This window comes from Clarias gariepinus, chromosome 6 (assembly GCF_024256425.1).
Source record: "Clarias gariepinus isolate MV-2021 ecotype Netherlands chromosome 6, CGAR_prim_01v2, whole genome shotgun sequence".
NCBI lineage: Eukaryota > Metazoa > Chordata > Actinopteri > Siluriformes > Clariidae > Clarias > Clarias gariepinus.
In genome coordinates, this window is record NC_071105.1 from 25,555,202 (window position 1) to 25,567,675 (window position 12,474).

A 12,474-nucleotide genomic window follows, 5' to 3' on the forward strand; every position below is an offset into this window, starting at 1 on the left:
GTGTTTAGGTTCATTATCATGTTGGAATACTGCTCTACGGCGCAGTTTCTGAAGACAGGGGATCATGCTCTTTTTCAGTATGGCACAGTACATGTTAGCATTCATGGTTCGCCCAATGAACTGTAGTTCCCAGTGCCAGCAGCACGCATGGAGCCCCAAACCATGACACTCCCACCACCATGCTTGACTGTAGGCAAGACACATCTGTCTTTGTACTCCTCACCTGGTCCCCGCCACACACGCTTGAATCAAATAAGTTTAGCTTGGTCTCATCAAACCACAAGATATTGTTCCAGTATTCCATGTCCTGTCTGCTTGTCTTCAGCAAACTGTTTGCGGGCTTTCTTGTGCACCATCTTTAGAAGAGGCTTTCTTCTGGGACGACAGCCATGCAGACCAATTTGATGCAGTGTGTGGCATATAGTTTGAGCACTGACAGGCTGGCTTCCCATTCCTTTAACCTCTGCAGCAATGCTGGCAGCACTCACACGTCTATTTTCAAAAGCCAACCTCTACCTCTGGACATGACGCTGAGCACGTGCACTCAACTTCTTTGGTCTATCATGGCGGGGCCTGTTCTGAGTGGAACCTGTCCTTTTAAACCGCTGTATGGTCTTAGCCAGGTCTCAGTTTTAGGGTGTTAGCAATCTTCTTATAGCCTAGGCCATCTTTGTGTAAAGCAATAATTCTTTTTTTCAGAACCTCAGAGAATTCTTTCCTCAGAGAACCACTTTTTGTAAGCCATGAGGTGCCATGTTAAACATCTAGTGACCAGTATGAGAGTGTGAGAGCGATAACACCAAATTTAACAGACCTGCTCCCCAAGGATACCTGAGACCTAATAACACTCGAGTGTGCGCACTAATAAACAGAGAGAAACCTCTCTAATGACACTCGAGCGCGCGCACTAATAAACAGAGAGAAACCTCTCTAATGACACTCGTGCACTAATTCAATTCAATTCAATTCAATTTTATTTGTATAGCGCTTTTAGCAATTGTCATTGCCGCAAAGCAGCTTCACACAATCAAAAGAATTATTTAGGTTTGTAAATTGTAAGTTCTAATAAACAGAGAGAAACCTCTCTAATGACACTTAAGTGCACACTATCTTACGATGTATATATATATATATATATATATAGTTTGTGGAATGAAAAATTGAGTTTTCATTATTTCTTATAGGGGATATTCACTTTGATTTAAGAGTGTTTTTATATACAAGCACATTTCCAGAACAAATTATGCTCATAATCCAAGGTTTCAATGTATTTCGAAGAACGTATTACATAAAAAAAGTACATTTTTGTATGCATTTATTTTTATTCACCTTGCTGAGAGAGAAAGTAGTTGTACTAGGTGTTTATTTTGTAGTTTATCATGATAAGTGGACAAAATTACATTGGGCCAATCACTGATGCCAACATTGACCCAATGTATACACTGCCGTTAGGCCAGTGTTGACCCTTCAGCAGTGTGTCAATGCAATGTGTAAAAAAGGGGTGTGGTTTTGGTGAGAAGGAAGGGTTAATTTGGTGCTTTTTGAATAAATTTACATAATTAATATAAAGCTTTTACAGGCATTATGCATATGGAAAAATGTCAAAGAGACAAGGAAATCCCAGATGCTGTTACATATTACCTAGTTAAGGTCACAGTGTCCATGTTGTGAAAGAGAAATTTCAGAAAATAATAAACACAAAAGACCGGGAAATGTAAGGTGACTTCATGCAATAACTTATAGTACAATTATTTGCTTTTAGTCATTGTAAATAAGTTTAAAAAGTAAATGGTGCATTAAATAGTTAATATTGCAGTTTAAATCCTAATGTGAGCTTTCAGCAGTAATAGGTGGGATGTGCCTGTTACATAATTTCATTTATCTTTATAAGAAATAAGACAATCTACTTTAATTGGTTCCTCTGGCAGCATCATTAATGCCACTGTTTTTGAAAAATCTTTTCTATTATGTAACTTAAAAGGTTCATAGAAGGATACGTATATTTGAGGATATAGAGTAAGAACAGCAAAAATGCATTGTTAGTCCCATTTAATATGCCTTTATTTATTGTGACTATATACAAAATATTTTTTTTTATTCCAAAAGAAAAAGGCTCATGAAAAGAGTGAAGTGCACTTCAGTTATTCAGTTTAGATTTCTGATCTTATGATTTACTGAGAACCTGAAAATCATCATCACAGCTTTCTTTCTTGGGGATGAGGTGTGTTGAAAGTATAATATGGTTTGTTGTTTCCGTTTTTAGTTTACTTCCAGCTGTTTCTCTGGTCCCAGGACATTTTCATTTCACTGGCTTCCTTTTCATTTGGCTCCCTGAATATTCTGACATGCGCAAACTGTCATTTAAAGAGCTGATTGTCCGTTGTGATGCCCTGTTAAGGCTGGTTCGGAAGTTTTCTCCAGCGAAATAGTATAGGAGGGGGTTCAGACAGCTGTTAGCAGCAGCCATGCACAGAGTGATGACCAAAATCTTGAGCAAGTACGTTTTCTGCTCGGTATTCTCTAATACAGCAGCACGCAGATGAAGTGTCCGGACTATATGGTATGGTGCAAAGCACAGCAGGAAGGTAGTGAGAATCACAACGATTAGGCACAGAGAGCGCCGGCGCTGGGCATTATTTTTCTTTTGTATCCTCTGTCTTGAAAGTTTTTGGATGATGCGCCCATAACAGCCCAGGATGATAATAAATGGCATCAAGAATCCAAAGATCAGTCCCACATAATTGAGCTTTTCCACTCGTTTCCAGTCCTTAGTGTTTTTAATTTCAAAACAGCTTATTTTCGTATTACTCTGAGTAGTCCCTGTCAACAGGGAAGGAACAGACATGACTGCTACGAACACCCAGATGCAAAAACATGCCAAACTGGCCCGCCGTGTAGTCACCAGGGTCCTATTTCGAACGGGGTGAACGACCGCCAGATAGCGCAGTACGCTTAGACCAGTAAGAAATAGCACACTGGTATAGACATTCACATAGAAAGAGAATACACACCAGCGACATAGCACATCTCCAAAATCCCAGTGACATTCCCTAAAGTAGTAAATCAGGCGAAAAGGCAATGTCAAGGTGAAGGAAACATCAGAAATAGCTAGGTTGGTCATGAACACAATGTTGGCAGTCTTCTTCGTTGTCTGCCTCAGGAACACAAACAGAGCAACCAAATTAGTGAAAAATCCAACTGGAACCATTATGGTATAGGTGATGGTGTATGCTAGGTATTTGAATTCAGTGCAGCTGGTTTCATTCAGAGATTCATTTTTCATTGTGATTGATGTATCTAAGTCAGAGAAAAAAAACATGATTAAAACCTAAAACAATTCATCAGCAGGCTTTGTCAATTCAGTTTAATCTGATTTTGGTTGAATAGTGATCTGAACAATAGGCACTGTCACCCAGCAGCTTAACAGAAATGTAGATTTTGCTTATCAAACACTGAGATGACATGAGGGAGAAACCATGAGAGGAACTAGAGTCTAAAATGAAGCCATCCTCCTATACTGTTTGTCACATCTATGTCATATCTTCACTGCCCAGTCAAAATAAAGTCACTGTTTCAGAAGGGCCAAATTATTGTCCTGCATCAAGCAAAGAAAACATTAATATTACTGGAATTATATTAAGAGCTTTTTAATGCATTATTAAAACTTAAAAGGATATTGCTATACCATTAAATTTGTAATAGAAATGTGGTCAGTTAAAAAGAATTATAAATGACCGTGTTTGGACTTAACACTTAGTAAAGTTGCAACAAAATTGAAAGTAGAAATCACAGACATTTTTAATAGTGAAAGTAAGACCACATGCATAATCCAAGGAGAATTCAGAACTGGGACTAAACAGCTAGAAGCTAGAAGCTGGGACTAGAAGCTTCAGTTCCTGCAGCAGGACAGTGATCTAAATCATACAGGAAAAAGGTTCCAATGACCATGGAATCAAATGTTTAATGTGGCTATCTAAGTCCCCTGTTCAGGACCCTGTAGGGTTTGAGAGATTCTGTACTGAGGAGTGCTTTTATATTTCTCGCTTGGTATTCTCCATCAGATTTTAATTTACATTTACATTTAGGCATTTTGGCAGATGCTCTTATCCAGAGCGACTTACATTTTTATCTCATTACACATCTGAGCAGTTGAGGGTTAAGGGCCTTGCTCAAGGGCCCAACAGTGGCAACTTGGTGGTTGTGGGGTTTGAACCTGGGATCTTCCGAACCGTAGTCCAATGCCTTAACCACTGAGCTACCCCTGGCCCCATTTTAATGGACTGGGATGGTCATTATCAAAAGCTTGATTCTGCAATCATTGGACCATCAAGCCGAGGAGGTGACAAAGTGCTATTATAATTGCAAAGGATAGGTGTACAAAGTAATACATAGTACCAAATAGTTCAGTCTTAGTCTCAGTCTTATTTCCTCCAAGGTTTCTTCCTCATGGCTCACTATTAGGAATTATTTTTGTTTTTATTTTTTTGCTCTTGTCACTTTTATTATCTTGTTAATAGTTAAACCACTGTAAAGTAATCTGAAATGTGCATAGAAATACAGAAACTGACAAAAAATATTTCTTTATGTAGTGTAAACAAAGCCTAAACTAATAAAATTACTTGTAGCCTTCTTTAGCCACTGATTTCTTTAACTCCTGTGCCACACCTGTAAGACCAGTGGAATTTGATTAATGTGGCATCTGACATTTTCACTCTTACAATTAGAAGGTGTGACAAGCAGTAATAGCAATGAATAAACATCCCTTACACTTAATAATTTTGCCTCTAAATGAACTAATAGCAGTGGTTACAGACTTGACCTAATGTATGTACTAGGATTGTCAAGCTGTGCTTTTCTTTAATAAACCTCTTACTTTTCAGCTGTTCCAGTGAAACTGTGCTGTGGCTAAGCCTGTATTGCCTGTATTGTGACTCCAATAACAACAAAAATAAGACACCAATACTTTTGGGGGTTTTCTTGCAAATAAAGAAGCAAGTCTGACAGTCAGAGTCCCCTGAAGAACCAAGACAATTTTGCTCAGATGCTTAGTAAAATATACCTGTACATTTCCTTATTGTACCATACACATTGTACCTGCTCAATTGTTTTTAAAGTCTAGGTCACACACACCAAATAGTTTATTTTAGATTATTTTTCTTCATGTAATAGTATTTATTTTAATGAAGAAATGAGGCATTTTATTGTCTGAATGTATCTTTGCTTTACAGCATTTCTTTGCATGTACAGTACCTAAGACTTATAAGACTAATATATTTATTCTCAATTTTAGAAAAACCATCAGCTCTTGAGTGCTTTGGCCGTTCTTGATACAAATCATTTCTGCTTGCATAAACCAAAATAATAGTCAAAAAAGTAAATTCAGGATATGGTCTTACATGATGGATGGATCTTTTTATTTGATTTTAACTTTCTTTTTTTTTTGGACAAATATGTTAGATTAATTTTTACACGTCTCCTCTTACTCTGTAGTAAATTCAATTATAGTTTTTTTCTTGGAGTTATTATATTCATCTTGCCCAGGTTATTTCTTGAGAAGTTGGTAGAACAAAAGAAACCTGTATGCCTAGTAAATTCCCTACAGCTTATACAACAGAACACTGTATGAGATAAGAGTAACTTCCAGGTGTGTGTACTGTATATATGTTCTTCTGAAGCATAATGAATTTCATCTTTATTTCTTAAATAGATGGAGGAGTGTCTATTTGAATCTAATGGAAATACTATTGGTATTGGTGTAATAATTCTGTTCCCTCCTCACGGCTCCAGTCTTGAGCATTAATGTCCATATGGGTTTCTTCTATTTTCCAAAAAACATACCGGTAGTTGACTCCAGCCTCCAGCCTCCAAAATGAGTGTGTTAATGAGTGTGTGTGGTGCCCTAATGGATGGGCAACCCCCACTGTTACAAATCCTCTGGTCAGGATGAGTCGACTATTAAGATCAATGACAATATTATTATTATTATATATTTTTTTCCACTCACCTTCCATTCTTGCTGTTTTCTTGATCCCTCCTTCCTCATCAAAAGACTCTAAAGAGTGGTTAAACCTGTGATGCAAAGAGCATGTCAGAAAGTCCATATCATTAAAACCCAAGTGGACATTGGGTTTACAGATCAGCTGTTTACCCTTTTTGTATGAAATCCTCTTGTCTTCTTTTGGAGTACACGGTGCTGTTTTGAGTCTCCTCTGCTTATACAGTGTGCAGAAAGTTTTATTAGTAAGCAGAAGCACAGGTACGTCCAGTTCACTGGCAGTTCTTTGGAAATGCTTTGCACTCTCCTCCCTTTTTTTTCTACTTTTATTTTGCCAAGTGATGAGCCCATCAGCTCTACAGCCTTATTCACTACTGTAGCAGCACTGTCCACGGACAAAAAGTGTATTGTGGTGGTCAGAGCTCTGTGTTCTTCCATTCCAACCTTGACTGAAGTACAGGAGCACTGTCATGCTGGGACATGTTTGGGCTCAGGACAAGAGAGGTGCCTCTGACAACATGTTGAACCATAACTACAGGATGGATAATTTAACAAGCTAATAACAATAAACACCTTAAAATCAATACAAAAAAGTTTATAAGAACACACACTGATAAACAAATAAGGCAAAGTGTTTCTTTTAACAGTTCTGCCAGGACCATAACCGCTCTACAATCCTGCTCCGGCCTAAAACAGTCAGGAATTTAGATCAGGAGAAAATGATTTAAAAACTGCATGTGTTGAGCAAGTACGTCCACAAGATGGCGCTGAAAACACAGCAAACGTCAGTTTCGTTTAAAAAAATAGAAGCGTTTAAAAAAAATACTTTTAATAAAACGTGGGAGCAGGCTAAGAGCATTTAATGATGGCATACTTAAACCACCAAATTTCTGGGAAGATTTAAGATGTATTTCATATATCTTGTATAATACTGTAACTTAACCTTTTGTGTTATTTTGTCTTATTTTATGTTTGAAGGGCTTTTTTAGGGACAAAATAAACACTGTGCAGACATAAGGTTAAAAATGGTCCGCTTTGACAATTTGAAAACAAGCAAAAGTATTGACAATTTTTTTTTATATGAATTTATTTACCTGTAAAAGTTACATGATTGCCATATTTCATACTGTTTTACTTTGTGATCTTTTCTTTAATTAAAAAAGTATTTAGAGCCACTTTACAGATCTTCTTTGCAGATTTGAGCAGAGCCCAAGTCATGTGACTAATAAACCTTTTAGAAACATTCATTCATTCATTCATTCATCTTCTATAATTCATATTCTGCCTATCGTGGGCACAGGGACAACCGGCAATTTAACACCAGTTAATCTAACTGAAGTCTGTGGATTCTGGGAGGAAACTGGATAACCTGGAGGAAACCCACCAAGCCTGGAGGTGCGAGGCCACAGTGCTAACCCCTACAGCAACGTGCCACCCTTCTGGAAACATTTGCCAAAAAAAATTAGTCAAATTTGCTTTTCTTTTTGTGGAATCCCAAACCTGCAAGTGGTTTGTGTTTAAAGTTGTTTTCAAAACTTCTCCTCTATACTGCTTAGTCCTGTCTACAGGGTCGCGAGGGGCCTAGAACCTGGATTCCAGGAGACTTGGGGCATGATGCAGGGGCAATCTATCGCAGGTCACACACACATACATACACTCATACACTACAGGCAATTTGGGAATGGCAATCATCCTAATCTGCAGGTCTTTGGGAGGAAATCGGAGTACCGGGAGGAAACCCACCAAGCACCGGGAGAACATGCTACCGGGAGAACATGCTCCATGCACACAGAGGTGGGAATCAAACCCAGGCAGGAATCGAACCCGGACCCTAGAGATGCAAGGCGACAGCACTAACCACTAAGCCACCGTGTCGCCACTAGTGTCTGTTAACATTATTAATTATCACATAATAATGTGTAATATATAAATATATAACTGTGTATATATTTTTTTTGTTATAAAATATAGAACTTTATTTAGTTAACAACAACAATAAAGGAAAAAAGCACAGTAAAGTCAGTACCATAACACTGAAGTACATCTATTTCCAATAACATTTTATACACAGAAAGAATTAGAAAAGACAAAATGAAAGACAAACCACAGTGGTATATAATGTATTACAAATAGAACCCCCTACATTGTACAACAGTCATTTGAAGCAGCCTGCTTTACAACATGTCAAGCAGTTACACAAGACAGGCAAGAGAGACATGAGAATGAAGTCCACTTAGCCTCCTAACACCTTGTCTTGTGTGCATAAAGTAGTTCTCGGTTTCTTTAAATCGGTCTCTATGCTCATTTGTGGTTTTCGCATAAAGTGATTTTTACACAAAAGACCATCCATAAACATCTACACAACAACATAACTTGGTTTTAACTAATAAAGCTGTACAGTACAAAAACATTTCATGCAAAAATGAGAACAATTCTTCTAAAACTCTGGGACGATAGTCTAAATGACTGGTTAAGGTGGATAAAAGTGCTTTCCTTGATAGTTTTCTATTACAAAGATGTACAAGGTTATCACAACATGGTATACTTTTTAAAATATGTATTAATTTAGAAATAAAGGAACAATGTCCTGGTTTGAAAGTCCTATGCATTTTGTAAATTAATGTATTTTGTCCTTGTGCGTGCAATACTTTTATGTACTATTTACAAATAATATCTTAACATGAGTAAAAGCATATGGTTTCTATGTGTGATTTCCTTTTGGGTTAGAACCTGACCGAGTGACATACAGGTCTGGTTCTAACCCAACATTTCTACTTTGCACATGTAGTCATATAGACATGGAAGATCAAGATCATTACAAAGAGATAAAGCTGATGTTTTAAACCTCACATGTAGGGCTGGGATGATGTAATCAACTGTATACAGTGCTACAGTCTTATCCTAGTCAAGCAATGACTGTGTGAATTTTTATTTCCTCAGCCAAGTATTCAGAGTTGCCAATATAATTAAGTCTGAATACATAGACACATTCAAACATTTACAAGAACAGCTAAAGCAAGGGTGCAAATAAAGGTTGTGATCTGGCCAAAGAAATGAATTTAGAATTCGTGATCTAAAACAAGATCATTGAGAATCATAACTGAACTTAAAAAAAAAAAAAAAATTTGGTCGAAATAGAGTTATGTTTTTAGGGCCATCAACTATAATAAAATTTTTTCATCTGCATGCTTAAATTTGACATTTAATCTCAATTAAATTTATTTCAGTTCTATGTTGTAGAAGGCTTTTCTATAAAAGGCTTTTCTATAATTAATTGCAGTTTGTTCATCAAATCAAGTGTTTATTCTGTTTACGTATGCACAGTGCAACTTTCAGATCAATGCTGATAGAAAAGCATTTCACTGCATATCATACCGTGAGAATTAAAATTGAAATCTGAATTTGATAAAATTTTGAGTTTGAATAAACACAATTACAAGGAGCTGTTCATTTCTTCTTGGGTCAATAAACTGATCTTTTTTCCCCCGGTCTGTCCCACTTCAGACTTTAGACTTCGGGTAACGTGGCGCATTATCTAGCGTGAGCTAAAGCATACATAAAGTGTGACTGATTAGGAATACAGCTCGTATCCATGGAAACTGCTTGCTGAGTAAAACCACTGGTGTTATAGTCTTGTGGTATATTACCAGGTGGCCTATTAAGAGCGCCTACAAACGAGGCGCAGTGAGTGTTTATCCACACAGTATATACAGCATGTACCTGTGCTTTTTCCTTCCCCTATAATACAGTCACACAGTTCATTAGGACAAGAACACTATATGCTATACGAAGAATAACAATAATAAAATATCTGCACAGAAGAATCATATACACAAAAACTCTTTTGTTTTTCTCTTTTTGTGCTCTCAGTACAAAGGTATCCACAGAGGCTAACTATGTACAAACTACAATAAATACTGCCTACTCTCGCTGCTCTAATGTGTCCATTTAGTCCATCGGTCACTCTGTATTTTAATTTATTTTCATTATGTAACAAGATGGAGTTTTTTTTTTCTTTTTCTTGAGTCTTGTGGATGCATGTCCTTTATGTGTCTCTGTTCCATTTTCCGTTCCTGCTTCCTCAGCCTCATCCTCATGTCTCAGCTGAGCTCCTCTGGGTCTCGTGGTGTCTCCGGTTACGCGGTTTGCGCTGCTCCTTCGCCTCATACGGGTCTTTCTTGTCATGCTCAGCGAATTGCCAGTAGTCCTGGCAGTACTGGTTGATTAAGCCCATCTCAGGTTGGCTCAGAATGGTTAGCAGGTCTTTGTACTGCTCAGCACTCGGTGTCCAGGCACTGGTCTGTAGGGGGACAGCAGGCATGGCAGGTATAGAGGCTCCGGTCTCCATTTGGATGTTGTTGACCGTGCGCACTGACAGCACAAGCAACTGCAGCTTCACCAGTGTGTGTTTAAAGTTCTTCTCTGTGGCAGTGCACTGGTAGGTGCCGGCGTCTGAGAGCTGCAGGGAGCGCACAAGCAGGCCCTGATCTGTGTGCACCACGCGCCCATCTGAACGGATCTGATGGAAACAGTGAGAAAACATAGCAGTTTAATAAAACAGTAATAATACTAATAAAAAAATTATTTTTAATTTTTAATTTTTATATCATCTCTTCCCGTAAACACCAGTTGACACGAGTGGAATGCCTGATCATTGAAAGTTGACAACTTGTCTGCTACTGTACTTGCGGAAGTGATGCATCTGTCTGTGTGAACTGGTCACATAATCATTCCCAAACACCTTATGCACATTGTATAAACTTCGTTCGGAGTGTCCTCATTTGAAGCCGTTTTCACTTGTTTGAGCCAGTGAAGGAGTTCCTGGGAGGCCAGCGATTCAGACAGGGAGTGGCTCCAGTGTATTTAAAAAATGTTCTACCTTGATGGTATCCAAACACGAATGAAATGCTGGGATAAGCGCGTTAGTGTAGCAGGGGAGTGTATAAACAAAGGTACTGTAGTTTTTACTAAAAGCCTCACCTTTCCGTTATTAAACACAACCAATAAGAATTACTTTAGCCAAGCTAAAATACAGTAAAGTGTGCAGGGACTCACTCTGCCTAATATGATTTGTGAAATGATAGTAATAAAATACACTAAAAATTGTATTGTATAAAATACATTAAAAAAACAGCATCACCAGCATTTATGCAAAATCTGTATGATTTATGTGTCTATGCTTTTTCTCATATGAAATATGTTGGGGGAACCAAGCTACAAGCATTAGCCCTTTTTGTACATTTCGGCCGTGAGCACATTTAAAAATGCATGAGACTAATGGACACAAAACCGGCGCTTAGAAGCTGGAAGGTGACAAAACCATAACCATGGTAAAGCAGTGGTGTTTTATATGATGAGGAAAAGCTACAAACCTCTCGTCTTCTGTCACTGTTCTCCTTCTGAAAATGCCATTTGATGGACACATGAGGAGACCTGGCCTGGCACTCCAGAAATGCTGTGCTTCCCTCCACTCCGTACTGTAGTGTCTCTAGAGTGTTTCTATTAGCTGTAAATAAAAGCTCAGTAAACCTCAGGATGTAAGGAAAGCTACAGTTTTACAACACTGTAAATCATTCTTCTGCCTCTAATTCATTTCTCACCATTGGAGTTGTAGCCTCTGCACTGTCGGATCGGGTTGCCGTACTTCACATCTTGCCTTCGACTGCGCCTGGTGGAGCAGAGCATCAGTGCCATACGCGGTCAGAAATGTTAACATTCTCTTTCAGAATTAAAGATGCTGAGCATCCTAAAATGGCATTATTTTGACTTATTAATATATTTTACTTATGAGAAAAAAATGAAAAACCCTTGAAAGAGCAACACTGTAGTATAGTTGGTATGAGCACAGTCAGTCACTTTTAGTGAGTCTTCCATATTTGCACACTTCCAACATATACTCACACCCCTCACCTCTTGTGGTTAGTGGAGTAACGGGAGCAGGACTTGCCATCCCAAGCGCAGTAAGGGTCTCGAGCGAGGCAGCAGTCTGCACACCCCTCTCCATACACGTCACATCTGTGTAATGCCAGATGAGTCATTCCCACTGCTGAACTCACATACAGTTGTTGCTGTAAAAATCAAAACACACACAAACAGATTAGTTACTGCTGCAGAATATTTTGTTCGCTTGCTGTTTATGTTTATCTCCTCTACTGCCTCATCTGCGTCTTCATTTGATCATTACAATGTGAATTTACACCAATCAGCATTAACATTAAAATTGTTTCAAATGAGGACACTCCGAGCGAAGTTCCTACAGTCTGCTGAAGGTGTTAGGGAATGACTGTTTGTACAGTTCACACAGACAGATGTATCACTTCTGCAAGTAGCAGACGAGTCGTCAACTTTCAATGATCATTAAGTTTTAAAACACTTAGGGTTTAGTTTCCCCTTGTACTCTCAGGGTGCACCGGGACCCTCAGGGCGTGGCTCTGTATGGCCTCTGGGGGTTTGTTGTGTATCAGGCAGCAGGACATTGC

At 38.4% G+C, this 12,474-nt stretch overlaps 2 protein-coding genes across 2 annotated transcripts in view; both read right to left on the reverse strand.

Moving 5' to 3' along the window:
* Positions 1–2,299: 2,299 nt before the first annotated feature.
* Positions 2,300–3,290, reverse strand: LOC128527212 (cysteinyl leukotriene receptor 2-like). The gene has a single exon (XM_053499585.1). The coding sequence runs from the start codon at positions 3,281–3,283 to the stop codon at positions 2,300–2,302; it is 984 nt and encodes a 327-aa protein (XP_053355560.1). The 5' UTR covers positions 3,284–3,290.
* Positions 3,291–7,950: 4,660 nt separating this feature from the next.
* The window catches only part of sema3fa (sema domain, immunoglobulin domain (Ig), short basic domain, secreted, (semaphorin) 3Fa), a 47,595-nt gene continuing 43,071 nt past the window's right edge, over positions 7,951–12,474 (reverse strand). The window contains exons 16-19 of the mRNA XM_053498360.1: positions 11,906–12,063; positions 11,596–11,663; positions 11,368–11,501; positions 7,951–10,514 (exon numbers count right to left, since the gene is read on the reverse strand). Of these exons, the coding sequence (XP_053354335.1) occupies positions 10,089–10,514; positions 11,368–11,501; positions 11,596–11,663; positions 11,906–12,063 (786 nt within the window). The 3' untranslated portion in view covers positions 7,951–10,088. The remainder of the gene's footprint in view (positions 10,515–11,367; positions 11,502–11,595; positions 11,664–11,905; positions 12,064–12,474) is intronic.

What these genes read in the sequence shown, in the direction of transcription:
- LOC128527212 (XM_053499585.1), bottom strand. Translation starts at nt 3,283, where the DNA reads ATGAAAAATGAATCTCTGAATGAAACCAGCTGCACTGAATTCAAATAC.